Source organism: Quercus robur, chromosome 3 (genome assembly GCF_932294415.1).
Source record: "Quercus robur chromosome 3, dhQueRobu3.1, whole genome shotgun sequence".
Classification (NCBI taxonomy): domain Eukaryota; kingdom Viridiplantae; phylum Streptophyta; class Magnoliopsida; order Fagales; family Fagaceae; genus Quercus; species Quercus robur.
In genome coordinates, this window is record NC_065536.1 from 12,400,320 (window position 1) to 12,419,136 (window position 18,817).

Here is an 18,817-nt window from a genome sequence, read left to right on the forward strand (position 1 = left end):
TGTAAAGATGATGCAATGGAAAATAGTTTCAATGTAAAAATAAAGAGACTGAAAATGGAGTCATATTTTTATAACGGGGTTGGCTATTGAAGAAGAACCAAAATCAAACCCATTACCATCTACTGAGTCAATACCCAAACATAAATCAAGCCCATTTGCTATATCCACTGGACGCCTTGAATCAAATGCCATCAAGGACTAGAGGAGGTTGAAGGGTCTCCCGCGTCTGAGACTGTTGAGACACTAGAAGCGGAGCAAGGAGGAAGTAAAGGTGTGAACATAGTGTCTTCATCAATATTTTGAGAATTATGTTGGATGATAACGGAATTCTGAGGAGGACATATGCATTCCACATGTACACCCATCCTAGCAATCACAGGCGCGTATTTTCCATTTCCACTTGTCCAATGAGAGATTTTACATGAAATCTCAACGTGATTCCGACCACCTTGTATCAAGTCTCCGAAATTCCTCTGTAATCGGCTGTGAGGTTCACCGTAAAACCACAAATGATCACACTTCAAATCATAAAAATGCCCCGTAACCATGCAACGTCGCCTACGGCTATCGGTAAAAATGTGGATATCACAAACCCAATCAATTATATCATCACAAATAGAACCGTACTTATCATTATTAGTAGAACTATCCTTCAACGGAACTAGATGAAAAGCAACACAAACAGCAATTGATAGAAATTCAGGACCAACCCAAAATGATATGGAACTTTCAATGCTTTGATGATTAATCCAATTCGGAATCTTCTTTCCTGGTACTTTAATATCATATATATCTCCACAATCAATCAGATGCGTATCTAGAGTGGGAAATAACTCATCTTGAATTGCCATTATCTTGGAGAGGGAGACATGGGAAGAGTAATCAATTTGATGCAATAATTTGCAATGTGAATGCGAATCCATTAATACATTGCCTTTCATAGCTGAACATTTCATATTTGTTGAAAGCTCTAAATTTCTTCCAAACTGCAGGAATTTGGAGAAATTGAAGTTTAGCAAATCTAGTAAATGTATTGGAAAAGGTAACCAAAATTGTTTCTATTATTACTTTAAGAGAGAGAGTTACCTGAAGGATTAATTTTTTTAATGATTCTGAATTCACCGAGATACAATTTCGTGCATCTACTTGTCTTATACTTTCTGGAAGCTTTGGAATATTCTTAAGGAACTTGGAATCCTTAATTAGAAGCCAATTTAATCTATTAAATCTGATAATGCTTTCTTGGAGGTTCAAATCATCACACCCTGATAATAAACATTTCTTTGAATGGGTGAAACAAGAAGTCAACTTTTTTAGAAAATTCAACTTTGGAAAACAATATTTTGAAAAGCCACCGTAAGAATTGCATGCTGCTTGTCTACCAATCCCCACACCCTTTGGAAATTGGACATTACCAAAAAGCAAGAGATTGCGAAGATGTTGCAATTTATAAATGCTACTTGAAAGCTGACACGAATAGAAATAGGAACCTATATCTAATCGCTCAAGCCCAGTGAGATTCCCAATTGATGGAGGAAGCTCTCTAATGGCAGTGAGTGCCAGATTTAGATACTTTAAATTTTCCATTTCCTGTGGAATATCGGGGAATCTCTTAACCCTTTTGCAACTACGAAGATGTAAATATTTAAGAGATTTCATCACAATACAGCTTGGAAGAATTTGAAGTTCAACGCAACCCTGGAGGTCCCAGCTTTCGAGCTTATCAAGATATCCAATAGAGTTAGGAACCTTGACTAATTTTCTACAGTTTTGGAGATCCAATTTCTTTATGTTTGGAGTGGCACTCGATAAGTCGGACAATTCCCTAATGTATTGATTGGAATTGAAATTCATATATGTCAAGTTTTTGCATTGTATCCTCTGTAGAAAAAGAAAATCAAAATTTTTAACTCCAACAAACGTTATTAAAATATAGTTCAATAAAGTAATAATAATTTATAAATAAATAAAAATGATTATACCTTGAAAAGCTTGCCCAATGTAACCCGACTTTCTGGCATGTTGAGTGCAATGAGTTTTTGAGGATCAAAATCGGACGGTAAGGAAGATAAAGGAAATCCAGACCAATCAAGAACCCTTAATTCATTAGGAAGATATTTGAGACCTCTACAAATATTTACATTACTAAACATGAGGAACTTGAGATTTTTCATCTTTTCAAGACATTTAGGTTCTAATTTCATCTTTGATGGTTTAGGTGAGCATATCATTATGCCTCGAATTTTTTCAGATCCCTAATTAAACAAAGCATCAAGTCAATCACTCTATACAATAAAATTCACTAAAAGTATAACGATGGTTAAATTTAAGCAAGAACTAAACTATTAAACTTAAATTTTCAACATTTAAATGGAAAATAATCACTACATTTGCCATTTGAAAAAAAGGTAGAAAATGAACCAAGAAAATGCATACCGTATTTTGTGTTAGTACTTTATGAACATCCTCATAATACCATAACCTACTACGCTCTCCAGGCATTTGTGGTGATTCTCGTCGAATAATGTCCCTACCCATTTGTTGTAGTAAGTCATGCATCAACAATCTATCATATTGATCAACAGTTATTACACACTTATTGATAAGTTTTTGAATTCCATAAAGTGGATGTAAATCACAAGCATTCAATATATCCATGACATACTCCTTAAAAAATCCCTTAAAGAAGCATGCAATGTCAAGGAAAATATCTTTTTTAGTTTCATCCAATCCTTCATAACTTATTTCGAGTATTTTTTGAATTTCTTCATTAGGAATTCTTTCATACTTATCTACTGCACTTCTCCATTGAGGTTTTGTTCTTCCATTCAAATCAGCACCCATTATTACTAGAGCTAATGGGAGTCCCCTGGCATATTGTATAACTCTATTTGCAAGTTCCAAATAATCTTCTTTAGGTTTGTTGCTTTGGAAGGCATGCATACTAAGGAGTTCCAGAGCTTCCTCTTGATCTAATTCCTTAACCTCATAGGTTGAACAACATTTCCTAAGAGTAGATACCAAGTGTTTGTCTCTTGTTGTTATAATGATTTTGCTTCCAAAAGCAAACCAATCACATTTTCCAAGCAAATTTTCTATTTGGATCCATTTATCCACATCATCAAGAACTAAAAGGATCCTCATAAATGAAAGTCTTTCCTTTATCATATTGATTCCTCTAGATCTATTACCCACCTTTAAATTTGTATCTCTTAAAATCTCAAAAAGAAGTGTCTGTTGTAGTTCAATTACACTAGCATTTGTCCCTGATCTTTCTCTTAAATTTTCTAAATAACAAAATCCATCAAAATGCTCACAAATTCTATTAAAAATAGCTTTTGCGATTGTTGTTTTACCAATTCCACCAGGGCCATAGATACCTATTATATGACCATCATTTGACTCAATATCTAAAAGAATGGTCTTTACACGATAATTTATTCCAACAGGGTATCGTGCAACAAATAGTGGTGTTCGATTAAATTTAGAATTTGAGATCTCTTCAACAATTCCTTGGATAAATTTGAACTCGTTGCAACTGTCATTCACATAACATTAAAAAATATTTATAACGAGTTAGACTAGAAAATAGAAATGTGAAGATCAACTAAATTTAAGATATTTGGCTTGTGCATAAAAGTTTTAAATATTGACAATTAAAGTAAGTGGCTTGTATTAATTCCCATATATATGACATTCAATTTAAACATAAATATGCTTGTATAACATAAATTGAAATTAATAGGATATTATTATAGAAAATTTATTCATATATATAATTTATATGTGTTTATATTTAAAAATTGACTAAATATTAAGATACTTGAGTTGATTATTTGACTACTTATTTTAAGTTTAAAAGTTAAAGATTTAAAAGACCGTAAATAAAAGTGTAAAATTGATGGAAAGTATGGTTATTTGATCAAATTGACATAACATTAAAAACCAAACCGTTCGAGTAAAATCATGTGTTTTGATATATATATATAAGCCAAAGCTAAAGTTTCTGTCATTACAATCCGAACTTTCTTATGGTTTACCAATTTGATAGTTCAACCCTTGAATTCGGTGAGATTCTGAGTACTATACGTCTAGAATGAAGTTTCATTGAAAATCTAAAAGTTACTGATAATTGAAACTGGTTAAAACTCACTTTTAATACTAGAACTAAATTATTAGGGATATTTTTGGGAAATTTTTTAAATAAATAATATGTAGGAGAAAGAAGCTCCTTTTATATATATATATATATATATATATATATATATATATGACACTCCTATTTAATTAGTAAGGTTTATTTTACTTTTTTAAAATCCTTCTATTTCAACATTGCTAGCTAATTAATCTCTATAGTGGGATGTTTATCCCACTTTGGTTGTGTATGTCTACTGTCCACTATTTATAACCCCAGTCTACAACTACAAATGTTAAGCATTTTTGTAGTTGTACTCTGGTTATGTAATGTATTATAAACCCGGTATAAAACACTATTATTACTATTTTCGTGTGTGTTCTAATAAGTATTACTGTTTACTCAAAAAAAATTAGGATGTTTATCCTACATTGGTTGTGTGTGTTTAGTGTCCGTTGTTTATAACCACAACCTATAACTACAAATGTTAGGCTCTTTTGTAGTTATACTTTGGTTATGTAATGTATTATAAACTCGGTTTAAAACACTATTATTACTATTTTCGTGTGTATTCTAATAAGTATTATTATTTATTCAAAAAAAAAAAAAAAGGATGTTTATCTTACAGTGGTTGTGTATGTCTAGTGTTCGCTGTTTATAACTCCAGTCTGGATTGAGATCTTCTAGAGTTCTTAGGGTACTCTACTGTATAAAGTTCTATTAATCTTAACCATTAATTTATAATAAAAGGTCCAGATTTTTCCATATCATTAATCCACTAATAAATCCCCTAAAATAATGGTTTAAAAAATAACTACTCATAAATGATAATTATTACCTTACCTCTTTTGCCTAAATCAGGTCTCTAAGAAAACGTAAAGTCATCTTTTCCTTTCCCTCTTCATTTTTCAATTTGTTCCACAAATTGTTTTGGTTGTTAATTTCAAAGCATAGGTTTGACTGAAATGGGACATAGAAAAATCATATTTTATGATCCTAAGTGCCAATCATGTACTTGAAAAGAAAAAAAAAATGCATATGCTTAATTTTAATAAAATTAATAGAAGACTAAAAAAATTGGAATGAAAACCCAAGTGTCTCTACCATTCATATATCATATATATATATATATATATATATGCTTCTTGGTCTATGTGCATAATAATCAATTTTATAAATATCCAAATTTCTTTTGCATTTAATGCTGCAATGTCATAGCCACTATTTGCATTTAAGGTAATAACTATCATTTATGAGCAGTTATTTTTTTAAATCATTATTTTTGTAGATTTGTTAGTAAATTAATGATATGACAAAATCTAGACCATTTATTATAAATGAAAGGTTCAGATTAAAAGAACTCTACATGGTAGAGTACCCTATGAACTTTAGAGGATCTCAATCCCTCCAGTCTACAACTATAAAGGTTAGACCCTTTTATAGTTGTATTATGTTTTGTAATGTATTATAAACTCGGTTTAATACACTATTATTACTATTTTTGTGTGTGTTCTAATAAGTATTCCTGTTTACTCACAAAAAAAAAAAAAAAAAACCTCTACAATCATAGATATGAAGAGAAAAAAAAAAACATAATTTGACCAAAAGACTAACACTAATAAATTAGTGGTAATTGTTGTTTAACAATAAAATTAATGATCATACTAGCCCAATGAAAGTTATACAGTACAATAGTTGTCATCAAATACATACCTATGCTTGTAATGCCAACCCGATATATTAGCGGTTTCATGGAGAGCTTTTCTCCATCTTTCCACTTTCTTGCTATCCTTAAGTTTTCTTTCATGTTTAGCTAGGGCTTCTCCAAACTTTCCATTTTGGCTACGTATTTTTGATGGATCCACCTTGTAAAAAATAGGTCGCACCAATTGGTCATTCTTCTTACACTCAACAATCTTGGCAAGCTCATCCAAACACCAAGTGGATGATGCATAGTTTTCAGAAAATACAATTATTGACATCATTGAATTCTCAATGGTTTTGAGAAGCTTTGTAGAAATTTCTTCTCCCCTTTGAAGCTTATCATCAATGAAGGTGTGAATACCTCTCAAACACAAAGCCTCATACAAATGGCTTATAAAACCAAAACGGGTATCTTCACCTCTGAAACTCAAGAAAACATCAAACTTCTTGGGTTGGTGGGTGAAAGAAGAAGATGAGCCTCCTTCGCAAGTCACAAGAGCCATTGAGATTTATGAGCAAACTGTTGTAAAGATCTAAAAGGAGGAGAAAGAAAAATGTGAAGGGATTGCAATATAACTCAGGAAAGTGAATGACAAATTAGGAAGAGGGTGAATGCAAGCAAGAGGAGCCTTTAAAGGTGGCTTGCGTTCAGTGTGTCCTGCAACTCTTTGACCTTTAAGTGCCATATTGATGCTTTTTACATTGTTTTTGGTGTGGTCAATAACTCTGGAACTTTCCAAGAACCACCTATGCGTTTTTCATCGCAATATCATGCGACTTTCCGTGTGAACTTTCTAATCACAATTACCGGTTATTGTGGTCAAACAAAATGGTAATGTCTTATCTTATTAGTCATTCGGAAAGTGGTGTAATAATCAAATGGTAATAAATGGAGATATGAAAATGTTCCACACGTTTTTGACTTTCTGGAAAAGTGGCTATCTTTAGTCTAGCAGCATGCCAAGTAAGACTTTCCATTTAACTACAGATTTCCCCTCCTTCTCCGTGACATTGATGGTGGACAGAAGAGACATGGGAAGGGAAAAATTAGCTCTAACATGGACATATATAAGCCCATTTTACTGTCATATATGCATTAATTAAAATATATAAAACGTGCAACACATGAGATTCAATGTATTTTATTTGGGAACAAATATCGATTGAGAGTGTATTTCATCAACATTCTAGGCAATCAACCAAAAAAATAAATTCAATTCCCTTTTTTTTTCCCCCAATTTCAACTAGGAAATCATACAGGATATTGCATAGAAAAAATGCCTTTACATATATTATCGTATTTTATTTGCATTGGAAAAACTCCACACAAAAAAAAAAAAAAAAGTACTAAAATTATATCTCACATTTACAAGAAAAATAAACGCTACTGACGAAGCTTTTTCAATAACCACTTCCTCCGTGCTGTGACATCCATGGCCACAAACATCTTGGCCTTTCTCTCATCTTCTAAAAGTTCACAAGCCTCCAAGAAGATCTCATCATCTATGTTAGGAATGGTTTGAAGTGCTGCAACTATACAATATATAGAGCTGTAGTCTTTGTCTTCCTCAGTACCCAAATATGTTTTTACTTTTTGGAAACTTTATGAGGTTGCTGAAGGAGCAAATTTTCGCTTTCTTCTCCCTATCTCCATTCAATTTAGGAGATACTATTAGATCAATCTATTTTTTTTATCTTGTGTTGTATTTAGTAGAATTTCACGTACAATGATTGTGAATTGATATTGTATATTTTGTATCCAATAGTGATTTTCAAAATTATATACATAATAGCAATATAATGAAAAACTTAGCATAACTAATATCATAAAAATTGCTAGGAAAAACCATTTTAGTACCTTTAAATGTCCGGATCGAACTAATATCCAGTATGTTTTATAAACCAAGTTAACATCGATAACATCACTTCAATTTATCATTCATGTGCATAAGCATGACTTACATACTAGTTTTACATAGATAAAGCTATTAAACTTAAAGTCAAAATCCCCCATGAAATGAGTAATTTGATACCAATCTTTTGATCTTTTGACCATTTACAACTGTAGAGTGTTATAAAAGTAAATTATTGTCAAACAATGTCTTAGAAGGGAGATTCGGTGGCTTTTTTCTTCAGTTTGTAAGCATAAGCCCAAGCCCTGCTAAAAAAATACGTTAAACTAGAATGGACATACAAGTAATTTTTGTATTAATACAACGAAAGGGGCTGGTAAAACGAAGAACTCTAAACTCAGTAAATACCCTGTTATGAACCGCAAAACACTTGCACCCACTGCTTAAGCAAGTCAAAACTGTCTTCCACAATCACTCTCTCTCTCTACAGCTTGGAAGAAGCTTGCCAACTATCAGGAGGTGTGCACACTCTAACAGGCCTCTCTGGTCTTGAGATTGCAAAGCCTGAGTTGTTTTATAAGCACCTGGGTACCTACAAAACAGAGAGATAGAGAGCATTAAGACAGATTGCATAGAGCTTTCTAGGAAAAATTTGCTAAATAGCATCCAATCAAAATTATTTAGTTATGTACGTAGTATTTTTTTTTGAAACTCGAGTTCCAAGTGAAACTCGAGTTTGGCCCAGTGCTTTTTTCCTAAATTATAAGTCAAAAGTGCTGATGGTGAGACCAAATTTTCCATTGAACAGTCTGACCTTTTCAATCCAAGCCTTAACCACGAATCCATCACCAACTTTATTCCCATTAAGCACTTGGTATCGTAACAATTCAATGAGGTAAAGATCCATTTTTTGTGTCTGATTTATTCTCGGACATTCACCATCAGCACAGGAATGGCGTTCTTTTATGCACCAACAGGAAAGATAAAATTTATTTATGGGGGAATAACAATTCATTTAACAAAGCATTTAAGAATGCACTTGCCTGGACAGGGCTATTCATTGCAACATCTAATTGGTAAAGTATTTTTTATCACAGATTGACTAAAATGATCAAAAATACATGTGAAAATAGCAATAGCTAAAGCTTCAAATTAACTAGGGATGACAAGTGGTTCTGAGAAAAGGGACCTCCTTCTCCAAACCTATGTCAAGGAAAGACAGGAAATCTATTAGAGAAAAGCTTTTTTTTTTTTTTTAATTCGATTTTACAACTATTTGATTTGATTCTTAGAGAGGAAGAAAATATAATTTATCAAATGAATCAAACAAAAAAATGGAAATTGCAATTCAGTTTATCTTTACATATTTACCACATGATGATGATAGGTCCATAGAGAAGTGTGAATCTCCATTCCCTTTCCCACCTGGAAACTGGATTAGATGCCTCCTGTTGCTCCTACAATCCCCTTACTCAAACCCCTATAATGCTGAAAATTCCAGTCAGGGGCCTGTTCACAAGAACTGAGAATTTCACAGTAGAGAGTAGAGACATAAGCTGAGATTTCACAAGTGTCACACAAGTACACAAAAAATAAAACAAAAGAAACCATGCAGAATGCAATCTAATCAACGTTCATGTATCCCAAGTTCCACTTTGCCATTCTTCTCGACAGACCCATATTACTGGCTACCACTGTGTTCTTATTTCCTTTTTTTTTTTAAATAAAGAAAAGGCTAATTTAAGAAAGAATTTTTTTTCTTTTCCAAACTTTCTATGGTAAGAAAAGTTAGTTTCACACAGTAGTGAAGTGATTTGTATAAGCATTAAATTTTACAAAAGGCGTCTTCTCATTCTTATTTTTTTAATATAGGGATAATTTAAATTTATTAATAATTACAAATAACTGTACAATGGAGGCATTTAAGCATTGTATGCAGGGTGGAATCTCCTCCAACCACATATAATCCCAACCAAATTTAAAGCAAATGACAGAGATTTCTAATCCATACTAATATATTCCAAAAAAAAATAAAAGGTTTACACCATTTCATGATACTAAACTATTTCTTACTTATCACCAAATTTTGTAGATCCATTACTCCTAGGTTGGAGCATTGCATGAATTTTAATAATTAATTCTATTATTTATTTTACCTTGTCATTTTCATAAGTTCCCAATGTCGCTTAAATTTTTTTTAGTATCAATGTAAGACTTGTGCAGATTATCAAAAAAATATTATAGTGTAAGACTTGTGCAGAGTGCACATTGGAAATCTAAGTCATATGCTTAAAAGACCATTCCATAATTATATATGTTCATTATAATATTTTTCAACAAGCTATTAAAACCTAGAAGGGTATGTAAATGAGTTGATGTGCTATGGTAAATTTTAGAATTCCTAATACAGTTCTTGTTTCAATAACTCCAAATACAAATACACATCTCCCTCTTCCTTCATTAACTTTGAAAAATGGCTTATGTACAAGTCCTTTCACCATCTCCAAAGTAGAATTTTTCTTCCATAAGCCATTTCCTATCTCACATATCCATCCGTATATCCATAAATCCATATATATAAAATATTCAAAATAATTTGCTTTAACTTCTTACATGTTATGCTTATTGTATCTTAGAAAAGGACTTGTCAATAACCTCTTATTGTAAGATTTTAAACTACTCCTAGTTAAATTCATATTTCGACCAAATCTAGTAGGCCTCAGCTGGCAACTACCACTCTGGCCCTTCAAATCCCATAAGAAAATATGCTCAACTAATTAAACCAATAATTTCAACTCAGTACAAGTAATCTCTTGAGTATGACCAAGCAAGGTTGATCTTCATCAATATAACTTTTTTTTAAAATTTTTTTTTTTTTTAATTTTGGCTTTACTTGTCCATTGAGTTGCAGAACTTTATGCTTTTTCCATAAGAATTTTGAAAACTTCTTTGCCATTAAAAGGAATGCAACTCAGCAACAGATCATATCACTAATTTCTTTCCTTAGTTCTATTCTTTTGTTTGTATTACTACATCCTTTCAAATTGGCTTAATACCCCTTTAATGATGGGCATGTTAATTTAATGAAAGAGAGTGTGAAGTGACAAAGATGCAAATCAAACAATACAACTAAAGAGGAGAAATACTCTGGCATTCAACAACTCAAAAGAAATCAAACAAAGATGATGCAAAGGTAAACAGTTTCAAAGTAATAACAATACCTTGTCATGTTTCCATGAAATTTGATCAAGAGGTTTTAATTTTCTTTGACTGTGGCTATGAATTGAAATTGGAATCATCATTCACCAAAGGATAGGCCAGTGAAGAGGAACCCAAAATAAACCCATTTCCAAAACTTAAGTCTAATCCCAAATCAAAGTCAGACCCATTTGTGACATCTATTGGAAGCCCTGAATCAGATGGCAAAGAAAGGTGCACAATGTCATCAGGGACAATCTAAGTCATTAGATGATTTGCATTAATAGGGATAGGCAGTTGATGACAATACAAAATCACAGCCATCATTGTGAAAACCTTTCAAACTTGACAAAACCAAATCACAAATGCATTCTATACCCTATCACTTCTTTAATTTTTGTGCTTCTGAACGTTTGTTTACTTACCACTGATGGAAATGACAACATGATATTAGATCCAATGGGAAAGAGACTTCCGTCTAGGTATATGATTAGGGGCCTGCATTTGGTACCCCCACCATATCTACACATTGAATGACATGATGTAAAAACACACCAATAGACTCAAATTAGTTAATGACTTTTCAAGACCTTTGCATGCACTGCTGTCTCGCCTCTCTTTACTATTTTCTCTCCACTACCCAAAAAAAAACACATTGTTCTTTGACATCTAAAACTTCACATATAATTACAAATCATTTAGGAAAGTCTTAATATATAAAAACAATATATCTTTGTGTAAATTCCATCAGTTAACTAACAAGTAAAATATTATACAAACGTCTTTCATTCTTATTCCCACCTAAATGACCAAAGAACAACAATGTTCTATGTACCTTAATTTACTAATCATCTCATCTCTTTTTCTTTTCATGGTAAGTCATTCCTTAACTGAATAAAAATCTGGCACTTTCTAGATGCTGCAAAAACACCATGAAAAGAATAACTACACAAAACCCACAAATAACTTGACATAAACATAGATGTCACTCGATTTGGGCATTGATAATGAAAGGTCATTCACATACAAAAATATCGTCCTTTAATTAAGATGTTGTACAGCCTAATATTGAATGAGAATGAAGAGCAATCCAGTCTAGGGAAAAAAAAGAAAAAGAAAAAGAGCAATCCACATTGCTAGTATGAAAGAACTAAATTTATTTTCAAATTTGACTAGAAGCAGATGCAACTACATCTTAACGCAATTCAGGAAACTTTAAGCACATTTTTACTCATACTAAAAAATTGTCCAACTAGGAAAAAACAAAGCTGAAAACAAAATGTTAGTTCGAAGTCTGCAATGTTTGAATAAAAAGAAGGGTAGCCATGATTCTTAAGGCAACATCTTAAGTGATCAGAGGCCTAGCTACCCCGGATTAGTCACAAAATTTTTGGTTTTTCTCTATTGTTATGGGAGGTTCCATTTTCTTTTTTGTCGAGTCCAAGACTTTGGAATTCTCCCTTGAGGAGGGAGGTAATTATCACATGTTAAGAATTTTGGAGAGAAATCAGGATTGTCTTCGATCAATTTTCATGGGCAAAGAGAGTGCAAATTGTTTGCTAGCTATTGTGGAGGATCTCATGTCCAATGTAACTCCTAGAAATTTCGCATGAACCTTCAGGGATGGTGATAAAGTATTTATTCTGCAATTGGGTTCCAATGCACATTGCAGCTTTTTTATGATCTCAGAACTTGTCCATGGCCGTCGGAAAGGCTTTATCATGGTGCCGGAAGGAAAATTGGGTAATGGGTAGAGAGGATTTGGGTTTCATCTATGGAAGGCTATTGCTCCTGAGACACTAGCCGTCAAACCGCCATCACAATTTGTCTTGAAACCGACAGTGGAGAAGTACTGACAGCAAAATTCCAAATCTATTTTGTTGGCAACAGCGGAGGGTGATTGGAGAGATGGTTGTGGTAGCAAGAAAGGAAAGCAATTAATGCCAAAATTTCAAAATTCAAAGAAAACAATTTTGAGCAATCAAAACCATGATTCGCCCGATATGGATGCTCAGAAGGAAAGAGCGATGCTTGAGGCTAAAATTACATTTGAGTTTAAAGATAACTTTAGCAGCTGTGGCACTGTTTCTCTTTTAACGTTGGATGTCTGCTTGAGATTGGATCATGGGCCGGATGATTGGTGGGAAGTTAAGTGGTCCAGAGTCCAGGAAGTGGGCCAAAATGTAAAGCCCACAGAGGGTTTTTTTTTAAACCCACAGCTCCCTTCAAAGCCGAACCTTTCAAACCAGTCAACACTTTTAACCCCAAGCCCATCTCCATCTGGCAGCCCAAAACAAAAAAAGCTCACCTCCTCTTCTTTTCCAACTCGTGAGACCCAAAACCCAAGGAACTCTTTGCCGGATTTTATTAAAAAATAACTATAAAACCCAAACTATATTATTAGTTAGACAAGGTTTGAAACAAATTTCATTTCTAACAAATCGAGTCCAGAGGACTCGATTTTCCTCTGAGAAAATCGAGTGTGAGACACTCGATTTCCAAGTGAGTATGGAAATTGAGTGTCTGACACTCGATTTCCAAGTGCAAATTCACTAGGCAAAATCGAGTGCAGAACTTGCCTAACTAATAATATAGTTTGGGTTTTATAGTTATTTTTTAATAAAATCCCTCTTTGCCATTGGTCTTGATGAGTTCTGTGAGAGTTAATAAGAGCTCCAATGCAGTGGTTGTCAAGCGATGCATCCTCAAGTTGATCTACATAGCTCACTGACGCTAGCCTAGTCGATGAAGGTCTTTGACAAAGCCGATACTAAGATTCTCAGCTCCGATGAGGCTAATGAGACCAAAAATGAAGAGAACTTGCAGCGAGACAATCCAATTGATACTTCAGGAGCATTTTAGAAATGCTATCAAGAAATGGGGGAATTTGGAGCAGTGGATGCTTGAATTGAGAGACTAAAGGAGGGTGGCGGTTCCGATTCAAATCTCCTTGCCGCCGGGTGAAGCCACAAAGGTTTTGGCAGAGCTAAATCAGAAGGCCTTAGTTTCGTCGAAGTCTTCAGACTCTTTGGAGGTGTCATCAGCTTAGTTTGACAGGGATGAAGTACTTGTGGAGGATTGGGTTTCGAACACCTATTCAGAGGATGCTAAGCTATCTAACGAAGGGTGTTTGCTGCCTCTAGCAGTGGAACCACTAGTCTTTTCTTTACCCTTAGCCATGGAAAGACAGGAAGTTATGGGTATGGAGAGTCCAGTGAGGGAAGAACCTTACTCAGAGTGGTTCCAAAGTAGATTCAACGGGTTTGATAACTTCCTGGGCATGTCTCTAAAAGGTTTGGAAAATCAAGCAACCAATTTTTTGTTAGCTGTTGAGGTTGAATTACATCATAGGGATGCTTTGGAGAAGAAAGCACGTAACTTAAAGAGGTCAAGAGTGATAGGTATAAGATAGTTGGAGGGTCTATTTAGTTCTATAAATTATGGTTTTACTTCAACTAGGCGCAGTGGTAATAATAGGGAGTAGACTTTCTTTGTTTCTAAATGAATTTGAAGTTGATTTCTTGGAATATCAAAGGGTTGAATAAGGTTGAGAAGAATCTTCAGATTCGTAATTTGCTGTGTACCTAGAGGCCTGATATTGTATGTTTGTAGGAGACTAAACTTGAACAGATTACTAGAGGAATTGTTCGAAGTATATGGAGTTGTCCATATGTAGATTGGTTGTACCTAGGTTCTAAAGGTGCTTCTAGAGTTATTGTATTAATGTGGGATCGAAGGGTTGTGGAAAGGGTGGAGGAAGTGGTGGGGTATTTTTTTGTTTTATGCAAATATAAGAATGTTGGTGATCAATTTGAGTAGGCTTTTACAGGTGTATATGGGCCAAATTTGAACAAGAGACGTAGGAAAATGTGGAAGGAGTTGACTAGATTGATTAGTTGGTGGGATTTTCCATGGTATCTAGGAGGTAACTTTAATATAATCTGCTTCCCATTAGAGAGATTAGGGGTAACAAGTTGTACTTGGGCTACGTAAGGATTTTCTGATTTCCTCTCTCTTCGTGGGCTGATGGATATACCCATGGAAGGGGACCTTAATACTTGGTCCAATACTTCCTCCACTTCTAGAATAGATCGGTTTCTTTTCTCTCCGCTCTTGGTGGATCACTTCACTCTGTTTTCCCAAAAAAGGCTGTCCAGAGTACTTTCAAACCACTTTCCAATTTTGTTGGAGGGGGGGAGTCATTGGAGAGGTAGAATTCCTTTGCGTTTTGAAAATATGTGGTTGAAGGTAGAGAATTTTGTTGACAAAGTGAAGGATTGGTGGGCATATTATTTGTTCCAAGGAACTTCTAGTTTTATACTAGCTAAGAAGTTGGTAGCTTTGAAGTTGGATCGAAAAAAGTGGAACGAAACGGAGTTTGGCAATGTCCCTTTTAAGAAAAAGCAACTGTGGAGCAAGTTGAATGATTTGGATGTCAGAGAGGAGACTCATCCTTTAACAGCTGAGGAAAAGTTTGAACAAGTTAATCTCCATACTGATATTGAAAAGCTGACTCTTTTAGAAAAGATTAGTTGGAAGCAGAAGTCTAGGGTGCTGCACTTGAGGGAGGGGGATGCCAATACCAAAATTTTCCACAGGATGGCTAATTCTAATAGAAGAAATAACGGTTGATGGCAGCTTGTCTTTTGACTAGGGTATGATTGCAAATTGTATTACCCAATTCTTCATGAATTTATATTCTAAGCAGCAAGTTGATCGACCATTCCAGATGTCTTGATATTTCCAATGATATCAGACGATAATGCAGAATGGTTAGAGAAACCTTTTAAGGAGGCAGAAATTTTTGATGTCATACAAAATTTTAATGGTGATAAATCGCTTGGACCAAATGGCTTTTTCCAAGCTTGTTGGGGGATTCTCAAACCTGATCTTATGGCTATGTTTCATCCTTTTTTTTGCTAAAGGTTAGTTTGAGAAAAATTTGAATGCAACATTCATTACTCACATCCCTAAAAAAATGCAGCAATTGAAGTCAAGGATTTTTGCCTCATTAGTCTTGTTGTGGGGGGGGGGGGGTGGTTTATAAATTTATTGCTAAGGTCTTGACCACTCGACTTCGCACGGTCATGGAAAATATAATTTCAGCTTCACATAATGCTTTTGTGAGGAACAAACAGATTGTTGACCATGTACTTATTACTAATGAATGCCTTGATAGTAGATTGAAAACTGGTTTGCCATGCCTACTTTGTAAACTAGATGTAGAGAAGGCTTTTGATCATGTAAACTGGGGATTTCTTATGTAGTTGCTAGAACAGGGTGGGTTCTCTGCTAAGAGGAGGCGGTGGATTTTCTTTTATCTATCTAGTGGATTTTCTTTTATCTATCTACAATTTGCTTCTCTATTTTGATTAATGGCTCTCCTTGTGGGTTTTTTTGAGAGCTATAGAGGGTTGAGACAAGGTGACCCATTGTCTCCTTTGTTGTTTATCTTGGTTATGGAAGCCCTTGGAAGAATGTTGGATAAAGCTGTCCATGAAGGTCGCATGTCAAGCTTTAATGTGGGTAATTTAGAGGGAAGATCCATGGCAGTGTCTCTCTCCTCTTTGTGGACAACACTCTAATTTTTTGTGATGCTAATCTAGATCAGATTTTGTTTCTCTATATGATCCTTATTTGGTTTAGGGCAGTCTCTGGTCTAAAGATAAATATGGGCAAGTTAGAGTTGGTTCCTGTTGGTGTGGTGCATAATTTTGACTTATTGTTGAATGTCCTTGGCTGCAAGCAAGGTACTCTTCCAATGAAATATCTGGGTCTTCCTTTGGGAGCTAAATTCATGGATAAGACAATATGGAACCAAATTCTAGAGAAGATGGAATGGAGATTAGCGGGATGGAAATGTTTGTACTTATCCAAGGGAGGTAGAATCACTTTAAGTAAGAGCACTTTATCTAATTTACCCACTTATTTTCTATCTTTGTTTCCTATACCTGCTATTATGGCTAATTAAATTGTGAAACTTCATCGGAATTTCTTATGGGGTGGCATTGGTGATGAACCCAAATTTCACTTGGTTAAATGGGCTACTGTTTGCTCTCCCATTTCTTTGGGTGGTTTAGGGATAAGGAAGGTAAGATTTTTTAATGAAGCTTTACTTGGGAAGTGGCTATGGAGATTTGGAATTAAGAAGGCTGCCATTTGGAGGCAAGTGACAGAGGTGAAATATAGCAGCGTATAGGGTGGCTTGTCACGACCCAAACCCATGGAACATGAATTTAGATGGATGACTAACTTGCTGATCTTACAAAACTCAATAAACATAATTAATTTACACATAATTCAGTAAACTCCAAATAAAAAAATGCTCGACAATTTAGAAATAATCTCCAAATATTGTAAAATCTTAAGTGAAATAAAAATAACTAAAAATCGTTAAAAGCTTCAAGCATTATTGACATCGCCAAAAAACTCCCACGCCCTACCTTGCACCTTATGAAGAGATCCAAAGTTTCTGTTTCCCAACTAAACTTTAATCTGAAAATTGTAATTGATGGGGTAAGCCACACATCTAGTAAGCAATTATACACAATACACAACAGAATAAAGTCAAGCAAAGCACGAGTATTTTGATTTTTCACAAACTCATTCAATAATATCAAATACAATTATTCCAAAACATATAATGAACCACTTAATACATATGTAATCAAATCTTAAAATAATTCGAAAACACATACAAATAATTTATCAAAGCACAGTATCATATATACACATATCACATATTCTCACATGCAATCCTGTGAGCGGATACCAACATCTACCCCCTCCTGGTGAGGGATCAATACTTATTCTCACATACAACCTTGTGAGCGGGCTTACACATATACCTGATCAATTTTAAAAACATTTATTTTGAGTCACATATCATAAAAGCAAAGTTTATTCAAAATAGAATAATTTTCTTCATATTAACAATTATTCCAAATATAAAGGCATATCGAATATCACAATATCGAATTGAAACATAAATCAAAGGATGCTTGACTCTCTTAGGGAATGAGTAGGAACTGAGGAGTTTATACAAGTATTTGACAATTTTTGAGTAAATCTGAAAATTCAATTTGCCAAAAGAAACATTTTAAATACCATTTGGAGAATAGGAATATGACTTTGATATCACTTGGTTTTACACAAATTTAAAGAACAAGAACCTTTTTAGAAAATTACATCGAAACTCAATTCTTTTCAGAAAATAGTTTAGTTTAGAAATCATCTTTTAAACAAGATTCAAACATTCAAAATGTTATTTAAAATTCAAAGTTTCTCTTTAAAAAATTATTTAAAAGTCGAATTTTATCTTTCAATGATGTAAAAATGCTTTCGATAAACTTTAGAAAACGTAAGCTTAAAAACATAACTTTTGAAAACCTTTTAATTTCTAAGAACCTAACCAACAAAACTTACGTATATTATGCATAATTACTTACAGCATTTGAATCACTCTGAAAGTCCAGCTGAAACACCCTTTAAATAGTCTCAAAAATACTCTTAAGTAGGACCTATAATCAATCATGGAAATTACTTAATATCCTCCACAAAATATAAAGCTTATTGAACTATGCAAATTGTTTCAAGAGACTTGTACTTTGATGAATCAATTAATAACACTGATGCAAGGAATCTCTAACCAAAAATGTTTCCTTGAATTTATCATACCTTAGAGGCAGTAACCAATATACTGTAAATCAGGATTTGATATATGTCCCAACGAAAAGTAAACTCTTATACATAATTTAAGCTTTATAATCATGACTTTTGTTCTAGAATCAAGTTGTAAGCACCCTAGGATTTAATATATATAGATATATATAACCCAAAGAAAGTCTTGTAATCCGTGGCTTTATAATCCCGAAGTTAAAAAAACAAAACAAAAACAAAACGTTAAGCCCATCTAATCTATATAACC

At 33.8% G+C, this 18,817-nt stretch overlaps 2 protein-coding genes across 4 annotated transcripts in view; both read right to left on the bottom strand.

Moving 5' to 3' along the window:
• Positions 1-18,817, bottom strand: part of LOC126717097 (disease resistance protein RUN1-like) — a 98,811-nt gene that overhangs the window by 19,176 nt on the left and 60,818 nt on the right. The window lies entirely within an intron of this gene.
• On the bottom strand, positions 192-6,491 carry LOC126719261 (disease resistance protein RUN1-like). Its single transcript, XM_050421834.1, has 5 exons — positions 5,849-6,491; positions 2,437-3,538; positions 1,983-2,255; positions 1,087-1,881; positions 192-986 (listed from the first exon to the last, which is right to left on the bottom strand). The coding sequence occupies exons 1-5, from the start codon at positions 6,340-6,342 to the stop codon at positions 192-194; spliced, it is 3,459 nt and encodes a 1,152-aa protein (XP_050277791.1). The 5' UTR covers positions 6,343-6,491.